This window comes from Fistularia commersonii, chromosome 19 (assembly GCF_037954325.1).
Source record: "Fistularia commersonii isolate RoL2024-O1a breed Wild chromosome 19, RoL_Fcom_v1.0, whole genome shotgun sequence".
NCBI lineage: Eukaryota > Metazoa > Chordata > Actinopteri > Syngnathiformes > Fistulariidae > Fistularia > Fistularia commersonii.
The window spans coordinates 5,743,802-5,763,627 of NC_141302.1; the positions used below are offsets into that span (position 1 = coordinate 5,743,802).

The 19,826-nt window shown below is 42.5% G+C and overlaps 1 protein-coding gene across 1 annotated transcript; it reads right to left on the reverse strand.

Moving 5' to 3' along the window:
- Positions 1 to 62: 62 nt before the first annotated feature.
- slc7a8a (solute carrier family 7 member 8a) lies at positions 63 to 19,277 on the reverse strand. The gene is made up of 11 exons (XM_086166417.1): positions 18,596 to 19,277; positions 13,366 to 13,570; positions 10,315 to 10,466; positions 6,670 to 6,795; positions 5,349 to 5,502; positions 4,771 to 4,894; positions 4,485 to 4,588; positions 3,949 to 4,045; positions 3,716 to 3,865; positions 3,435 to 3,612; positions 63 to 2,847 (listed from the first exon to the last, which is right to left on the reverse strand). Exons 1-11 carry the CDS (start codon positions 18,720 to 18,722, stop codon positions 2,684 to 2,686), a joined length of 1,581 nt encoding a protein of 526 aa, XP_086022543.1. The 5' UTR covers positions 18,723 to 19,277; the 3' UTR covers positions 63 to 2,683.
- Positions 19,278 to 19,826: the final 549 nt, after the last annotated feature.

The following is a 19,826-nucleotide window of genomic DNA, read 5'->3' on the forward strand; positions in this document are numbered from 1 at the left end:
CGCTAACTCGCCTTTCCTTACTCCCACCGTAGGCTCGAATAAGGGTAACAAAAAAGTCAGGCTCACCTCTGTGTACTTTTATTCCTGTCACACACACTCCACAAATATGTACATATAGATATTTAACACAAAAAAAAATTTGATTATGAGAAACATGTCAGTGAACATGGCTCTCAGTATTCCAGGCAGACATGCAAACAGTGAAAGGCAACAAAATGTAAAGACGGCTGTGTTTTCACAAGATCATTTACAAATGACATTTTTTACTGGAATCAAAACTGTACTGCAGAGAACAGAGTAGCTGTAATAATCAGTCAATGGTATTTTAAAGCAGAAGGAGGAGGTTGAGACGATTACTTCTTTTGAGTACTAAGGGACAGTAAAAAAAAAAACAACATATGTATAGCAGCATTAAAAAGCTAATGAAATGGAAAAAATAAAAGAAACAGTTGAAATACAAACGTCAATAAAAAGCACCTTCTCTCAGAACAAAATCAGAATTCGGATTGAGAAAAGTTACAGTTAACCATCCTTCTGACTTCAATCCCAGGACTCTGACTCAATTGTGACTAAATTAGCAACACTTTATTCAAAGGACATGGATATTAAGATACATATTGCCCTAATCCTCTTTCCTGTTAAAAGGAAAACCTGATTGAATTTAATAAGACATTTTACTCAACTTCACATAAGTAGATGAAATGATAAAACAACGAGGGACATGGAAACGGGGTTGAGATTTATCAACGTTTTTCCTGAAGTTTAAAAAAATTGACAATCTTGATGTCTGTTTTTGACAAAAAAAAACCATGAACAGGCATAAAATCACAGCACTGTAAATGTGAAGACTCCCCTCACAGTTTTAACAAGAGTGACCTGTACAGTACTGGCCTCACATTAACGCTTCATCCTTGGCGTTACCCATGCAGGTCACTTGCAAGTTTGAAATGCCTGAGGAAGAAAAAACCAACTAGCACCGGCACAGTGACAGTAAGCGCAAACTGAGTTAGTTGGTTTTTAAAGTTACGTTCTGTCGGCGTTTTGTCGAGTCCGGATGGTTTAGGCAGTGTGTTTACCAAAAGGCAGTGGGGATGCCCTGAGACACCAGAAGATCACAAAGAGACTTTTTGGATGAAGGCAAAGATAATGGGCGTATTTACGTGTGCAGGAGTCTACATACGTCTACATACTTATATACAGTACAAGTGTAGAATAATTCTTACCAAATGACACCAATGGCTTTATTCGGGGGTCTGTGTTGAGTCTTTGCTGGTGTCTGGACTAATATTGCACTACAATACCTTATTGTGACTTGAATTATATTTAAAAAGAAATAGCGGCCAGGCTTCAATACCACACAATACTACCCAGATGGGGACGAGATGGGGATTTCTTTTAATATATATATATGTATATATAGTTAGTTTTTTTTTTCCTAAAACTCAACTCTAAATCCAAAAAAATCATATTCTCTGAAATAAATCATGAGAAATTATTAAAAGAGCTAGATGGCTAGCTACAATAATACTTTTGCATAGGCAATCAATGCCCTTTAAAATCGAAGCCAACAGATTTTCACACAGGCATTCACTGGTGTCGGTGTAGTGATTTTACATAAAAAAAAAATATATATATATTTTTTTTTAAAAGAAATCAAGTAACTGACGCCAATTTTGGGCTTGTAGTTTTAACGGTTCTTTTCATTTTTCATGTTTCAACAAAAGAATTCACAGTGATTGGTTTGTAGAAAAAAAAAAAAAAAGGCTTTCCTGTTTTAAGGGTGGTTTTCTTCCTAAAAAGTACGAGGACTGTTGATGATTGATGTTCCTCTGCATCAGTCAAAGCGCAGCTACAATGACACCAAAGTAAGGAAAAATTTGTAATTAAGGCAGTTATGAATTTTGCATCATTTGCCAATGTATAGATCACACATTCACAGGCGTTCACCTCTGCCATTGTGACAGTGAAAACGAGCATATGAATATGATGTTTGATGGAGAAAAAGGTCAGCAAAACTAAATGTAGCATATAGCGCACTAAAAACAAAAAAAACAAAAAAAAGGAAATGATATTGACAATTAGAAGAAAGAGAAAAGAGAAGCATTTTGGAATCACCGTCTAGCAATTCTTAGTGTGCTTGACATCTTAACACATTTAGATGTGAATTTTGAGTTTTTGTTAGAAAAAAAAAAAGAAAATACAGCTTTAGCATGTTCAATGAAAGCTAAATTTACAAAAGGAGACAAAATTAACAAGAGAAAAAAAAAATGTCTGCAAGTCATCACAGTACGAAAAGAGTCTTTTTTTTAACAATATCAATAAAAAAAAAATACTAGGAAGGCGATGTTCTTACAGGAGTGTGTAGGGAGTGTGCGGAGGAGGATGATGAATAATCAGACTGCATGTACAGAGTACGTGGGAGGGGCTGCCATTTCTTTGACGCACGCTTGGAGGAACCCCGAAATGAACGTTTCCGGGCTATATTTCTCTACACGTTACATCATATTTGGCAAAGAGATTATTGGTTGTAAAAATATGAAAGTCAAAAGTTTGGGCGGGGCTCAAGTGTTGATCAGGAAATCCCCCAAAAACCCTGGTTACGTTGCACTGGCGTGCGCACCAACGGGCGTGTTTGCACACATCACGGCCGATGAAGCGCGGCCGAAAGACGGAGACACTTGAATCAACAGTCCGCTGACTTGTGGTTGTCTCCGTCGTCCTTGGACAGAGGAGACCGGGCCTCTTTCATTTCCTCTCCTTCGTCTCCGTTTCCACCATCGCTGCTGCTTTCACCTGTGGCGGGATAAACCACCACGCAGAACTTCTGGCCCAAATATGTCATCTTGTCTGGAGGGAGGACAGTAAACACGAGTTAAATCAGTTCTAAAATGAGCTTTAATTCTTTTCTACACACTTGGATATGCAGCCACGTTAGAACGGCCACAGGTTTGTTCTCTCCTACTTTGTGCAAATATTTTGCAGATCGTTTCCCACCACTTCCTGGATAAAACGTGTCCAAGGTGAAGTTATTCATTCAACTAGTTACGGTTTGTTTGCTTTTCATGACTTAAATCAGGGTGACTGGATTATTAAAATGGGTGAAAAATACCCATCGATTCATCGGCATTGCATCTGAAATAGCAAATTGATGTGCTAGAATATAATACGGACCATTATTAAGTACGTTATGAGTTTGTTTCGTATCAGTACAACTATGCAAATGTGCTCCGAATGCCACAGCTAAGCCTAAAAAACATCACACAATGCAAGCGAATGATAAAATTCCACCTTTCTACCGATGACAAGGACACAAATGATGAATGATGAACGCTAACCTTGTTCCGACTGTGCCGATTTCTCAAAATCGATTTTGCAAGTGCATGCAAGTGCACTAACAAAAAAAACCCGCCAAAGCCAAATGGGAAGAAACTTACCGACAAATGCGTTGAAACATTGTGGCTTGTTGTCCCAGTAGACACCCAGGAAATAGACGGGGACGCCGGTGAGCATGATGGCCAGGCCGATGCCGCACACAACGGGCTCCGAGTAAAGCGAGAAGATGAGCAGGAAGGCCCAGAAGATGAGGTAAATCACCGGCCATATCAGGCTGATCTGAAGTTGGAAAAGAACCGCGAGACTGGTCAACACCGAGTGACGTCGTTTACGGATCGTTTTTATTGGAATTAACATTTAAAGAAGACCGATTAAGACGCACCTTGATTGGGCGCTGCATATTGGGCTGTTTGATGCGCAGGACAATTTGCCCAGCAACAGTGACTCCATAGAAGAGGTAGTTGATGAAGCCTACGTAGTTGATGAGTGTGTACATGTCACTGGTGCACAGCATGAGGAGTGTGGACAGGCACTGGGGAGGAACACCAAGCAGTAGTTAGACCTCAATGAGCAGCCGATGCAATTTCCAGGGTTTTAAGAGGCAGATATACTCACAGTGAAGAGCAAAGCGGGAATGGGGGTGCAACGTTTTACGTGAATCATGGCCAGCAGACTCGGGAGGTGTCCCTCTCTGGCTCCGGCAAAAAACAATCTGTGCATAAATATAACTCTTGGTTAGTAGGCAGCCACGGGACAAATGTGCTGAGTAGAGTTCAATATATTATTTTAGAGAAAGGCATTTGGTGAGAAGATTACACCGTTATTAGAATAGACAAATATTTAAATTAAATAGCAAAGAAATGCATTATTGCATTGGTCACCAGAGGGCTCAGTAATTCCTAATGCAAATTGTACTTGCACAGGGTCCGTAATAGAAAAAAATACACTCTCACTGTTAAACAATTGGAGTATATGATCATCCTGCTGTGGTGGTCGAGTTTTATTTTTTTGCTTTTTCATTTTGTGCATTTTTTTTTCGTCATAATAGTACAATACATGAATAATTAAAAAGTGTCTGGTTAGATCTCGCAAAAAAACAAACAAAAAAAAACAAACTAAAAAAAAAAAAAATCACGTGAACGCTGACTAACCTCGAAGAGGTGAAGAGGGAGCCGTTGACTCCACCAAATGTGGACAGGGCCACGGAGATGGGCATGATCCACGCCATGACTCCCAGCAGCTTCTCACCAAAAGTCTGGGACGGCAAAGCGGGACGGAGGTTAAAGCGGGACGAGACGGGAGGACGATCAGCGGCTCATTTCGGTGGAATTTCGCTCGACAAATGGCGCATTCAGTCCCAGGTGCTTTTTGTAGCAGTGACCCAGGTGGACCAGCAGGGGGACAAACACACACACACGCACACACACAAACACTCACCACGGCAACTGCGTTTGAGGCAAGCAGCTCTTGAGGACTCATGGCTGTGACATAGGCGATGTTTGCAAAGACATAGACAAAGGTCACCAGGGGGATGGAGATGAAGATGGCACGAGGAAGGTTCCTGTAAAGAACAAAGAAATGCTTTTTTTAAAAAAATTTTTTATACAGAATGGAGAGGAAGATAAACAGCAGACAGGTGAGGCGGGGGATTTAAAGTCGGAAATGAAAAATGGTACCTTTGGGAAAGTGCAATAAAAAGCACAGGTTTTATTAAAGAGAGGCAAAGATGATAAAAGAAGGGATTTGAATAGATAGAAAACGACAGAGGAAATGAATTCATTGGCATCCCTCGAGGTGAGCGGCCAGACTTGAGGAACGACGAGGAAAACTTTCTCTCCTGCTTAGTTAAATAAATATCTAAGGGCTCTAACACAACGGATCGGGGATTAAAAACGGGAGGCTTACTGGAAATGTGACTGCTAATCGCACAAAATAGCCGCGAGCGGCTTTTAAATCGGCTGTATTTCAACCAGGCAGAGACGACAGGGCCCCGCAGCATCGCCGATGCCACTCACACATAGGGATCCACCAGCTCTTCTGTCACGTAGTTCAGGAAGTTCCAGCCTCCATAGGCAAAGGACCCTTGGAGGAAGGCTAACGCTATCAAGCCCACGTCGTAGTCTTGGAAGGGCTCGAAAGCCTTGGAAGGCTCCAGCCAGTAATACTCTCCTGAGGATGTAAAAAACAGGAAGAGAGAGAGAGAGAGAGAGACACACACCTTTGCTTAGAAACATCAGTATTAGCATATTGTGTTTGGTGAAACCAGTTAACCCTCTCAGGCTCAAATTAAGTTGTAGTTGCAGGAAAAATCTGATATTTTGGTGTCGCAAATCTGCAACATCTGCCTGGAGAAGGTTAAACCAACCCGTCTTTTTTTTTTTGTTTTTTTTTTGTGCACCCCCCCACCCAAAATATCAACAAATGAAACATAGCCAGCTGCTGGCCTGGAGAACTGCTGCTGAGGGAGAATGACAGCCAACTGAGCGGTGCAGCGGCAGCAGCTGCAGCGTGACCTGGTGTGCGCATTTGTTTTGGGATAGTAAATGTACGAATGAAAATAGATTCAAAGCAGTCTATTTATTTACTGAAATAAGAATGGAGGCATGTGCGTCAACCACAAATAGTGATGATAGCAGTTGCAAGGACTGAGGGGAGCGTAACAAGCTTCGATCAGTGATTTACTTCTGTTTATGTTTGTAAAAAAAAAAACCCGTGTTACTGTGTTTTTTTCTCGTATACGTATTTTTGTTGAAAATATAGTTGCATTCATGTATTATTCATTTATTCACCAGTCAGTCTCGATTGGCCTCTGGTTTAAGGACATTTTTCCAAACTTGTTTTTTTTTTTTCTCGTAAAGTCCTTGGTGATCTCTTCATTTCCCGATTAGTTTTTTTTTTTTTTTTTTCTCCTTTCCCCTTTAATAAGCTCATCTTCAGTGGCATTTAGAAATCCCGCGCTCATTTCTCCCCAGTGATATTCTAGGAATCCGTCTGGCGCAGAGTATTAATCCTTTTCCATCTGGTTTCTCACACACATGTATGACTTAACATCTCATCAAATCAGCATCTAAATTCATTATCTCCAAACACTCTCAGAGAAATCCCCGTTTTGTTGTTTTAAGCAGGCTTGTCCCCACGGACCCTGTAATAACTGCCCTGCGGCTTGGTTGGGACTGCAAATCCTCAGAGGCCCGTTGATATTATAGAGATGTGAGTTTTATCCAGAGGGCCCCAGCAACCCGCTGACCTCTCCGGCTCCACAGGGAGCTCTACGCTGTCTAGAACGACAGAGGACGTCCACTTCGAGCGTCAGTCGGAGCGACTTTTCGAACTTACCCTTGCAGATCTGCACGATGCCCGTGATGATGATGAGAGCGAGGGCCAGCAGCTTGCCGGCGGTGAAGATGTCCTGCACCCTTGTCGCCCACCTCACGCTGGAGCAGTTCACCCATGTCAGCAGCACTGGGACGCAAAGGGAACGGTTGTCAAGGAGACGATATTTGTCGGCGTAAACCCGACCCATCAATCCTGCGTTTCCCTAAAGATTCCAACAAGTACGGCCTCGTTTTTGCGTATCTGGCCGTGACATATTGACCGCACTAACTTTTACAGATAGGTTGTGAAATGATAATAGGCGATTCGACATTAATTTGTTTATTGCTTTTTTTTTTATCTTTCAAGCAACCACCGCCAAGTGGGTGGTAGTTAAATTGGGTTGCTCAAGAGATGAAAAGGTTATGATTCACTTTTCTTTTTGGCAGACGATAAATCCACAAGACGGGGCCGTCCACGTCATTGACCTCGATATGAAGGGAGTGATTAAAGGTCAGTGGTTACAAAGGGAAGACAAGAAAGAAGGCAGGGACATTTTGACTCTGCAGCTCAGTCACTGCGTGGGTAGTTGTGTTAACACAATGTCGAGAATTGAGTGATTCGGGTATTATCAGTAATTACTTTCCTGTCTTCGACTGATTAAAAGGAACTGAAGAATGACAATGTAATAATGGACAAGGCGGTCTCAAAGTGGGGTGGGATCGGGACGTGACACAGGGTCCATGATTGATTTCCGGGCATTGTATCAGATCTATCCCAAAAAAATCTATCTAAACAGTGTAACTATGAAATAAAACTAGCTCCTACATTTATCATTAATTTGAATTTGAGAGTTAGTGACAAAGGCACTAACTTTTTGGGTCAAAATTGCATTGTAATACCAATAATAATAATAATAATATGGTGAAATGCCGACGTTATTACATTATTATAGCTAAATAAGGAGGAATCCACTGCTGCAGACACACCGTTTAAGGATCTTAAACTACAAAGTCCAAGCAGGTGGCATTTATGAATTGGAAAAAAAAAATGAAGCTGAAAATGAGCCTCCACGGACAGAGATGGTGGAATTTGTCACTGCTGTTGGCTTCAACAGGCCAGCGGATTCAGGCCAATAGGGGGCTGCTACATAAATGGCCTTTTTTTAGACTCGTAGGATTAAATTCATCACATTAAATAACCCGAAGCTGAGCCGTCTCAGTGTGCAGCAGATGCACATGAATGGACGCGCACAGACACGAAAATCTAAAAATTGTTGGTGTTTTTTTCCCTCTCGGGTCTGTATCCAGTTTTTGCGGCAATGTTAAGTTTTTTTTTCAGGTTTGTTGGTATCGGACAAACACAAAGGCCCCCCGGTGTGACTCATAATGGCAATGGCAGGAAGGTTCCACTGGATGAAATTAAACTTATCACTGAATAAGCCCTTCTTGAGACCTCGTTATGGACACGCAAATGAAAAAAAATTGTTTAAACCACCATAAAATCTTAGAAAACTGCAGCACTTTGCAAAAGTAAACACCTGTGGATACATTCTTTGAAGCGCAGAGCACCAGGGCGGTTCAGCTGTCTGTAAGCTGAGTATACAAAATCAAAATGTTTTGCGTGTGCGAGTGGAACTTGCTGAGTTCACTATAAGCCTGCTGGAAAACATGACAGGGTGTTGACCTCACCCTCTGACATCTGTAGGAAGAGTCCAACCCTGGGGAGATATTCACCCGTGATGTTTTTGAAAGGCTACACCGCGTTAAACCTTTCAGCCAGCAGACAGGGATGACCAGACGAGCCGGCAACCGACTCCACGCGCTGTTATACAACATTCACTCTCACTTCGTCACAGAAATGTGTTTACCGAACACGTACAGCAGGTAAACAACAATAAACGGCATCAGAACTAGGACAAAAAGGCTTATCCCTTCCACACGTTTCCCGCGAAAAATAAAGATAAAGACGCCATGCGGGTTGAGTCTTGAAAGCTGTGACACCTGTCTGACTGAAATGTGGGGGATTTGCGTTCTGGCGGCTGGCTCACCCAACCGGCTTCCTTTTCTGGGTCAAACGGAAACAAGGAGTTGGCACAGAGGCAGTTTCCGAAAGCTAATCTAAGAAAATGGTTAAAAAAAAAAAAAAGATCTTGTTTAAAATGTATGCTCATTTACATCCCGTCCCATTCACCCGATGCGTAAATCCTCTATGGCGCTTCAATTCAACAGCTATTTCTTGTGAGTAGTTGTGATAAAAATTAGAGATTAATCCAGTTCTTGATTTAAAATGAGAAATACGGCCACTCAATGACGTTTGAGTTGGACTAAAAAAAATCAGGTCAATGTTAGAACCCAACATTCGACGAAAACCCCGAAACACTTAAAATGTCATGAAAATGTATCTTTGTGGACGATGAGAAACGTTTAGAAAACTTTCCCAACGGCGAAACCTTGACTTCAACCCAGAAGAGACTCCAAAACCATCGGAAAGTGCCCGACTGCTGTCGCTCCAACAGGTACACTGACTAAATCCCCCCAGTTTACATCAATGATAGTTTTTCTTCCTTGACAAACAAAAGTGTTTCATATTATTTAAAAGGTTAGGCATTTGGCTGAAGTTGTCAGCACTGCTATGGAATTCTCCATATATTTACCCATCTTTCTATCTACCCGAGTGGAAAACAGTCTTGAATTTGTGACGGACAAAGGGCCCACTCATGCCCGGCTGTCTGAAGGCTTTGCGCAGTATTTGGCCGGCGCGTGTAAAGTTTGTCCAAGGATTCAAATCAACCGCTACCATGTCGGCGCTAACACATTCACCCATTTGTCTTCACGTGCTCCGATCTACACCTCTTACCGAGGAGCTGAACGACAAAAGCGGCTCAGATAATACCGGAAAACTCGTAGGGGGACGTACGCGGTCACGGTTTAATGCTTGAAAAACAACAGGGAATCTGAAAAGCAAGAATCCTGTGAAGGTGTTTGTTTTTTTTTTCCCCCTCTTTCTCACGCTACTTTTTATATTTCTTAAAATAACATCAATGGTAAAAGCATCATCCAGGTAAAGCCAAAGCCGCACAAATGATCAAAACGTCAGTGTAGTTAAGAAGACAAGGAAGGATTATTGTTGTGCGTTCATTTGGGAAATCTTGACTGGGCTATCTGTGAAGCAGTCAAACTACTTATTTTCATTGTATTAATTATCTTGAAGAAATGTCAGATTTGTCAGGCTGGTAAAAAATTTTAAGGTTTCATTTTCCTGAAGACAGGGATGGTGGTTGAACTGACTGATTTAGAGGTGCGGTAAGAAACAGAAAGGACGACAACCGCAGATGTAACGTTTCAGTATCTATATCTTGCCAAATCCTCCCTAGTGGTGGTTAAACATGAGTTATAATGATATGAAGTTGTGAAAAAAAAAAAAAAAAAGTGTTTCAAAAACTCCTCCCTTTTTTTTATCCAGAATTATATATTGAACATCTTTCTTCAGGTGAATTTTTGGATTCTATTGTTTCTCAAGAGCTACAGTTAATGCTAAATATCAGTCAAATATCGCTAATGACTCCTCAGTGACAATGTAATTATGTGTACAATGTAACTTGATTTGGATCGTCAGACACGTTGCTGTTATTTGCGAACATGTGTCGGGACAAACCGCGTCACTCACAGAGGCAGACGGCAGCCAGCAGGCGCAGACCGTTCTCCGGCGGGAAGCAGGTGGGGAAAAGCGGTTGCAGGACGTAGTTGGAGAAGGTCAGGGCGATGACGGCCTGGTTGGTGGGGTAGATCACCAGCACGGCGATCCACAGGCGCAGGAACCTGAGACACAAGAATCACAGTGAGGTGTCTTTTCAGACCGTGTCGTGACCACATGCAGAACTGGGCTATGGGAAAATCATTTAGCTTATGATACTTTTTTTCCTTTTGTAATTTCAGAAGTAATGATATATCTTTGTGGGTTTAAGTTGAGTGTAGATCCCCTTTCAAGATGAATCACCGCGCCAAATCACGTCAACTCACACTCCCCAAAGGCAGCTATGACTAAGAACCTTATCGCATGTTAATTTTCCTTGTATATAGTTTTGCATAGACTTGATGTCATTTTTGTCTGCCGATTTTAAACCGAGCTTTTGATCATTTATCGCAAATTTTCAGATGGCGTCTCCTGGACGCGGCTGATTGAAAGGGGTGACCCATTGCCAATTAAACGATGGCATAACCCCTCCCCCGACATTGATGATACAAGTTTTCTGGAAAAAAAAAAATGACCAGAAATTTGACACGTACTCGATTTGCTCGTTACATTTTCATACAACCTATAAAACAGCCTAAAAGGAGAAATCAACTTGGGGTCAAAAATGACGTGTAATATGGGTCCATGTTGTGAGTGGCAACAGGGTTAGTGGAGCTCCACTAACAGATGTGCCCAGGGGCCTGAGATGAAATGCAGGGGGGGGTTTAGTGGAGGATTACAGAGGGATCATTACACCTGACTGCGTTAAGGGGATTGTGTCTCTCTGGAATGTGTGTGTGTGTGTGTTTAATGTAAAAAGATTCAAATGGAAGCGCTTGTCTCCCGTATCAATGAAGCAGGTTCCCAACGTTCACACTCCTTTCGGATCCCGCCCCGAGGCAATGACTACTTCATCGGAAAATACCTTAGATGAACCAGTTTTTAATGCTAATCATATGATATACTGGGCTTATATGAGAATTGAAATGTCAGGGATCAACGGATCTGCTGTAAAAGAGGACAAACTAAAAGGCGGTAACCAAAACATGCTGTGAGTATTCTGAGGCCTAACATCCTTCCATCTTATCCGGCGCTCAGTTGGAGCTTATTCCAGCCGCCATCGGGCAAGAGGCGGCGCGCACCCTGGACTGGCCGCCAGTCAATCGCAGGGCCACATACAGTAATTTCCCAAATGCTTTTAGTTTTCCGATGCTGCATGTTTTCCGACTGTAGGAGGAAACATGCAAACTTCACACACACACACACACACACACACACACACACACACACACACACCCTTGTGGGAAACAAACCGGGGTCCTTCGTACTGTGAGGCCGAAGCACTAAACCACTGTACCACCCGAGGCCTAACATTGATAATGTAAAAGTAGACCCCATGTATGATTGCAGTTAATTGGAAAGCACCTCTTCCTTCAAACTTTACATGCTCCTACTATTTTACTCAATGTTTTGATAACAACGTGTGGCATCTAAAACAAGTCCGGCCACTTCCTAACCAGCCTGTCAAAATAAACCGCCTTTGTACTTGAATCATTGTGGATTCAAGCTGTGCGTGAACATACACATGTACGTTCGGCTCTTCCCTTTCCCTGCGAACTAGATTTCTTCCTGCTGCGACAAGGTGACGTAAATATTTCCGTCACTCGTCCGCGACGCGCAACTGCATCCCTCCACGCCCACCTACACACACATCGGGATGAAAGGAGCCGGGGCCGCAAAAACAAACACCCCTTGAATGCAGTGTATTTATCCTAGAGAGAGGGCACAGGAAAGCGGCGTGGACGCGTCACTTCAAACCGGCCATCTGAAGCAATGAACAACAAACTTCATTGATGTGTATTGATAGCGACTGTACAAAGTGACAAAAAACAATCATTGGCTGTTTTTTCTGTTTTGTCCTTTCCCAAAATACCCCAGACGTAATGTTTCCTTGTGATATTTGGGAAAACAAAACAAAACAAACAAAAAAAAAAAAAAAAACCACAATGGTCTAATCTTATGTTTACAGTCTGGGCAACGACATTGTGGTTCAATCTAACAAATGATATTGTTTTGCTGGGAAGTTAGCGTAGCATGGGTCCCAAGCGCCACTTCTTGGATGCTACTTACCATTTGTGAATGAGCGGAAGAAGGATGTGGTCTCGTACTTTGAGCAAAAGTCGCTTGTAAAACCAACGGCGGTGTAAACCTCCACAGCCGCTACACATTCGTATCTTTGCTTTTAAGGTTTACGAGCATAGTGATTAGCGAGGTGCTTGGTTTGAATATTATTTTACTGTCGTAAGTAGTGAGACCAGACTCTTGCACCAGGATAAAGTCTCCAGACAGGTTGGTATGCTCACCTAAATCCTTGTCAAATTAGCTACTCTGGGGGCCCCCTTCTTCTCCTGCAAAACTAGGTCATTTGTTTAATAGACCGCACGTATGACTGGAGCTGACTTTGGGTTCAGCGGGGTTGTGCTATTTCGAAGTAGTATAGAGCTAAAACCTAAAGGTAAATCATTTTGGAATTCATAGAAAGGTACGTATAAAAACGGATGCACATTTTCTGCGTGCAACAAGTGGGAGCTAAACACTCATCCTGTGCTAGTAGCTTAGCAGGATGGGTGTTGTGCCCCCTCCTGCCCCCCCTAGTTGCCAAAAGTTGGGGTTTGGGTCCTTTTCGATAAACTTTTTTTGATTTTTTTGCAGCAGTCACCTAGCATACAGACTAGACAGCACAAATTATTGGAATGTGTACTTGAAGGCATATTGTGAAAACAGGCAACAAAAACCAGACGCTCCTGTCAAAGCACCAGCGGGGCCAATTTTTGGGACCATCCTGCTCACTATCTTCTCATCTTCGTGTCGGGATAATAGCGAACGCGCCTATGTTTGAGAAGATTTTCTTTAAAAGTTGGTTTGATAGGAGTCGCAGGCCATCGAAACAAGGTTTTCTACCAAGCTGCTCTGCTGTTTGCTCACCCGGCCAGCCCTCCGAAGATGTCCTTCACGTAAGAGTAGTCTCCGCCCGACTTGGGGATGGTGACGCCCAGCTCGGCGTAGCACAGCGCCCCGATGGCGGTAATGATGCCCGTGATTATCCAGACGATCAGGGCCACCCCCACGGAGCTGGCGTTCTCCAACACTCCCTTCGGGCTGACGAAGATACCTGAGCCGATAATGTTACCTTGATGGAGGTTCAGGGAGAGAAAAGACAGGCGTCAGGTTTCGGTCCAAATTGGAAGAAGAAAACGAAACAATGTGGCGAAATGCTCTGGTGTGCAGAAGAAAGCGTTGTTTTACGGCCAAGCTTTGTATTTGGATAGCAATGTTCAGGTGAAATTTACATGTTAATGATACAAAAGCACAGGATAATCCACCATATTAACAAAACGCAGTTGGCCTTATAAGAACTTTTGCTTTTGACCCCTTCAGTTCAACTTGCTTCAACACTTTCATTGGATTCCTTTGGAGGGCTTTTGGATTTGGGACTCTTACAAGTGACTGTGTATTTTCAGACCAGGATATTTCTTCATTAACTTAAGTAAAAGGTCGGGAGTGATTTGATTGTGTGGTTACAAAAAAAGTCACTAAAGGTGGATTCGGCTCGAGTAAATATGTATTTGCATGGGGCTTTTCATTCACGATGCAAATTAAGAGGATTATTTTTATTTTTTGTTTTTTTAGAACGCCATCCAGCTGAAAGATTTATGAGCAAGCAGAAGATATGAATGGAGAAAATATTGTGATCCTAAGAAAAATGTGAGCGACTGAAGGATGAAGAAAATGAGCACAGTTGGGAGCGATGACATGGCAGGCCAGCTATCGGGCCAAATAGGAAGTTGCAATTTGCTGATTTAGCTGAGAGACAGAGTGGGGTGAAAGAGTGCATAGAGGGAGGAGGGATGAGAAGTGGACGCAGAGGGGGGAGAATAATGTTCTGACATATTCACTGAGCATCGGGGTGCCAGTCAGTTTGCAGAGGGGATGAAAAACGGAGGGCGGGGGGAAGGGGAGGGAATCTTGATGCAGCAGAAAAGAAAGATAGAAGTCGTCTCAGCCTTCAGGCTTGAAGATTCCCTGTGCTTGAACACGATGGTCAATAAAAAAAAAAAAAAATAGGCTCCAGGCCAAAGGGTGAAGGTTTGGAATCATAACTGACAGGATAATGGATTGAGTGGCATTTTACAGTTCAAAAGTCAAAGGTGGATAGAGCCATATTCTGTCTGGAGAAGCTCAACATATTTGTAGATCAAATGTGATTAATTTGGATTTGCGTTGAGAAAATAAGCAAAAGTGTGACTTTTCGTGTACAATTTTTCATAGTTTACAGGTAATTCTATTCTGTTTTTCAGCTGGGTAATTTCTTAATTTTCAGATAATATATATCTGATTTTAAACTAGGCTTGCTGTCACTCTGCAAATGACCCATTTCAATGTTTTTGAAATTGAGGACCATAGTTCATTATCTATTAATGAATTAAACAGGTGTGCTGGTACACAGAGTGAAACGAACACCGGATAACAATTCAACGCGTCCCCTGGAATGTGTGTTTTTATGCCTGCTAGAATTTTATTATGTCCAGGGCATCTAATTGGATTACGGGATTGTTTTCTTAATAACATAGAGGCGAAACAAAATCTTAGTGGAATAAATTCCATGAAAAGTAGGTTTTAGTTTTAAGCAACATTTCCCTAACAATCCAGGTCTTTTTGAGCAGTAATTGAGGAATAGTTGATACTATAGTACACAGCAAACCGTCACTGCGCCAGAACACTGTATTAAGTCAACCAGATGGGCTAATAAGTCGAACCAGGTGCTAAAATTAAAAGCCAGAGGACACACTAACTTGGTTAACAGGTTCCATATGCGTCATGTGTGAGTAAAAAAAAGATGGACACTAACTTATATAACTGCTATTCCAGGTAAAAGGTATAAAGGTACGATACAAACCATCCCGTTCCAGATTATGCTGACATCTTTATGACGGCAGTGGGCTTGGGCATGACCTTTGACCTCCACTAAAAAGCAGCTATGCATGGCCTCAGCACTTTTGGCTTTTCTCCTCGGCTCCGGCCTGCTCACAATTACCTGAGTCCTGTGCCTGATGTTTAAATATATTCGTCATTTGTCTTCTGTGCAGCACTCTCGACTGCACGGGTTGTTTTTGTATAAGTTTTGACGGACGGTCACGTTATTTACAAATAAAACTTCACGATGACTTTTTTAAGGGGAGTAGTCGGAGCGATGCAGCATCAGAATGCTATTGATTCGGTTGTAAGTTGACATTCTTGGGAGCGTCTCTAAGTTCCTGTCACGTGGCACATGTGCATATAGTGAGTTCATTGCCATGTGTATTGTTGCAAGGGTGTCTAAAAAAATATGCTGACAAATGTGGAATCTCCCGATTCCCCTTCCCTGTGTTTGTATTTAGATCATTTAAGTCCGGCTAGATGACAGGTCCTGATCGAAGCATCTTTTTCTTTTGTGTTTTTTGAAAAAACTCAAAGCCAAAAATCTCCCCCCAGTCTATCCCGTCTCTTTGCCTACAAGATATTTTCACTTCTCTATTGTTGTCTGTGTGTTACTCGATCAAGGAAATGGAACAAAAAACTGTTTAGACAGCATGTCTAGGGATATGCTCTCAGAGCAGTTTTTTGTTCCTTTTGGACTCCTGGGTGATTCTACTTCGGTTTAACATTAATATTTGTTTGCTTCCTGACGATAAATTTTATTTCTAACACACCTTTATAGATCTACTAAGGATGGGCTGGCCAGGGCTCGGGACAAAGACAACATTAGTACGTTGTAATTTTGTTGTTTGCACTTCATTGCATTTCTGCAGGGAATAGTAGCGGCAAAACCAAAACGAGGAACGGCAGCAGACATCAATATTTATTTGTCTGCGTAAGAAGATTTATGGATTTAGTGAGAGAGGATATGAAGGTAGGTGGTGTGAGAGAGGAGGATACAGAGAATAGGGTTGGATGGAGAAGGTTGATTCGCCGTGGCGACCCCTGAAGGCAAAAGCCGAAAGGAGAAGAAGAAGAAGAAGTTTCGCAGCATTACGATATAATCTTAATCAGCCTTGATAAAGCCCGGTGAGATTAGTCTTCACATTTCCTCCGGTGTTAAATCCCTGTTCAAACAGTGAGCGAGCTGCAAGGACCTGCTGCTTGGCACTGGGCCCGTCTGGGGGCGCGACGACGTGACACCGGCCCTTCTGAGAGACACACACGGTTATTAATGCGTAAAGCTCACGGTCATGCAAGTGGACCGATGGTTGCCACATCACAGAGTGCACCAATCGCCGTTCCCATAAAAAAACATGTTAGCATCTTGCGATGTCATTCTGAATTATGATTAAATTAAACTAAGCATTCAAGCAGACAGATGTGCATTGAAGGCTCTCAAGAAAAGAAATGTGGAGCCAGGCTCAGACAGAGCTAAGCCAGGAAAACTAGTAAAACGGCATGACAAGGCTCGAGCCACTTTCAAAGTGGTCAAAAGTTCACTTGTAATCCCATTATATATAATATATCAGTAATGCTTGTGTTGTACAATGGGTTGAAAAAAAAAACGTTTTATGTCCTTGTGTGTTCAGCCCGTTTCGTGGAAGCCCAGCGGGGAATGTTCACAACAAAGGATCAGAAGAATATCTGAGGCCGGTCACCTGACCTCAAGTCTCTTGTGCACATGACGACGTGCACTCAACAGGCATGAATGGGTGCTTGACTTGGTCAAGGACAAAACACCTTGCCAGGAACAGTCTGGTGACTCGGAAGAGATGCATGGACTCTGGATTGCCATAAAGCCATCTGAGTTGCCCGCACCGATTGAACCCTCCTCACACGGGGCCTCGAGGACACAGCGTGGAATAAACGCCTCGATTTTCAACATCCCGATAGGGCCTCTGCAAAAGAGGCCCTATCGGGATGTTTGTTCAAGGTCACAATGGTAATGTTGACATCTTCAGATGTTCATATTTGGGGGGGGGGGGGGGGGGGGGGGGGGGGTCTGACATCAGATTAAATGAGGTGTTTCAATATCAGTGTGATTTTCCAGACATTTCATTGACGTATAGTGCGAGCTAAATTTGAAGTCATCACCTTCAATTCAAATTGTTGGAGCTGATAAAGGAATATTGTGGTTAAAAAAAAACAAAAAATTTCATTCTATCATGAATTCAATCAATTGCTATATAAAAATGTTGGACGGTCTTAAGGATTAACTGACACACTGACAAGGAACAGAGTTATTTCACAAGCATGAGCACTAACTCAGAAGGGTGCTATAAATCTCTCCCTGATCCTTTCCCTGCCATCTTCTGTTTCTTTCCCCACAAGCTCTCGCTCCCTTCTTTCCTCCTGTTACCTTGGAAACACATGAATGAATGAGTCATCCCCCTCTCTTCCCGTCATCCCTGTTGAAGGTCATCGCAGAGACCACACAGAACAGCCTGGACAACCTGCGTCGTGTTTCATCCCTGTCTGTTTATCGATCCGATCTGTCGCCTTGACGCCTCTCGTGACAAGTTTGTTAATTGTAGCCGTTGAAAAACGGTTGCTGTCGCAGTCCTTGACTGCTATCTCAATCCCCTCCACGATTTTATTTGATGTATTTATTTATTTACTGGGGGGTGTATCAATAGTTTTAAACAACAGATTATCCTTGAGCTATATATAAGCTATATATATATAACTCCTATAAGCCAACTAGGAAAACACCATCTTGCAGCACAGTTGGAGATTATCTGCTTTTTCCACTGAGCTCAAAGTGGTGACTTTGCTCGTGCTGCCGGATAAAAGCAGGATTTTTCTCTACTTCACATGCAAATATATGCTTAAATGAACGCCGAACCTCGTCTGTTGTGTAGCTTACATTTGCACCCCTGTACCATAAAAAGAAAAAAAATCATAAATAACATGAATAGAATAAAACAGATAAATAAATACAATAAAAAAATAGATAAAATTAAAAAAAAATAAAATATAAAAGAATAACAGAGTAAATATTAAATAATGGTAGCTCACATTTTCTGTTTACATCACACTTAATATTAAGTAGCACACGTGTAACCACACACAGCACATGGATGCCAACCACGCAGATTTCAATGTGAATGGAAGCAAAAATATTTCATCTCAGATCGCACCTGAATCTTATTTCATAATTCATTCTTATTAAATTATTATCGTAGGAAAAACTTACCAACAATTATCCCACATGCACTGACAAGCCCGATCTCCTTTTTAAGGGCTACTCCGCCTCCTCCTCCTCCACCTTCGGACTCCTGTTCGGACTTATCACCGCTTCGTTTTCTTGGACCGTCCGTCATTTTTATTTTATTCTTTTAATGTCCTCTAAGTCGTGTTTCCAATCTTTTCTCTCCCTCAGGTGTTGCGCGTCTCTCTCTTCTCTTTTTGTGCGCAATAAAACCCACGTTGCCAGTAACGCGCCGAACTTAGAATCAGATTAAAAAAAAAAAACACTTTATTTGTCCCCGAGGGGAAATTGCCGGTGAACTTATCTCAAGAAAAACCCCGTGATGTGATGAGTGATTTTCTTTTTCTCTCGAAGAGATGACACAAAAATAGTCAAGAAAGTGAAAATCTTGAAAAGGAAACAGACGTCAAATCCCACCCACGACCAGGTGTTATTTTCCGGTACGACGGCTGAGACGTACGGCGTGTTTTCCAGTTACAAAAAAAAAACAAAAAAAAAAAAAACACGAGACAACTTAGTCCTTCTTTTCGCTTCGGTTACTTAAAAAAAATAATAAAAAAAAATAAAAGATTAAAAAAAAAAGAAAAGGGAGGAGGGGGGTGTTCAATGTTTCCTTCTTCCAGGTGCGCAAGGAGCGGACAAACGCATCCTCCCGGCGCGGGGATGCTCCCAGGGCGGATACGGACTTCACCTATCGCCCGCTGACCTTCTTCAGGCACATCCGCCTCCTGGTTTGTGACCAATCTACACTTAGACTAAATATACACGTCTCTCATGCAGCTGCGATGAGATTGTATTTCCGGGCCCGCCCCCACGCCCCGCTCCCATAACATCTGATCCCCCCTTCCCTCCCTCCCTCCCTTCCTCCCTCCCTTCCTCCTCCTCCTCCAGAGTCAGAAATCCTCTATGAAACAACAACAACAACACTCCCTGGTCGATTCTCGATGAATTCAATCCTCCTTGCTGCAGCAACTCGAGTTTTCTAGCTCTGCAGCCATGCTTCAGTGACAGTTGGCACACTGTTTTAATGTCTTCATCACCGCCGGAGATTCCTCACGCCCTTCTCCCCCATCTCGGTACGCCCGAGGTTGCAATCTATAAATCCTGATCTGAATTTTTCTTCTTTTTAAACATTCTTCTCAGCCCCCCCCCCCCCCCCCCCCCCCCCCCCCCCCATGAGGCCGTTTGTTTTACCATGTGCACAAACACAGATGGT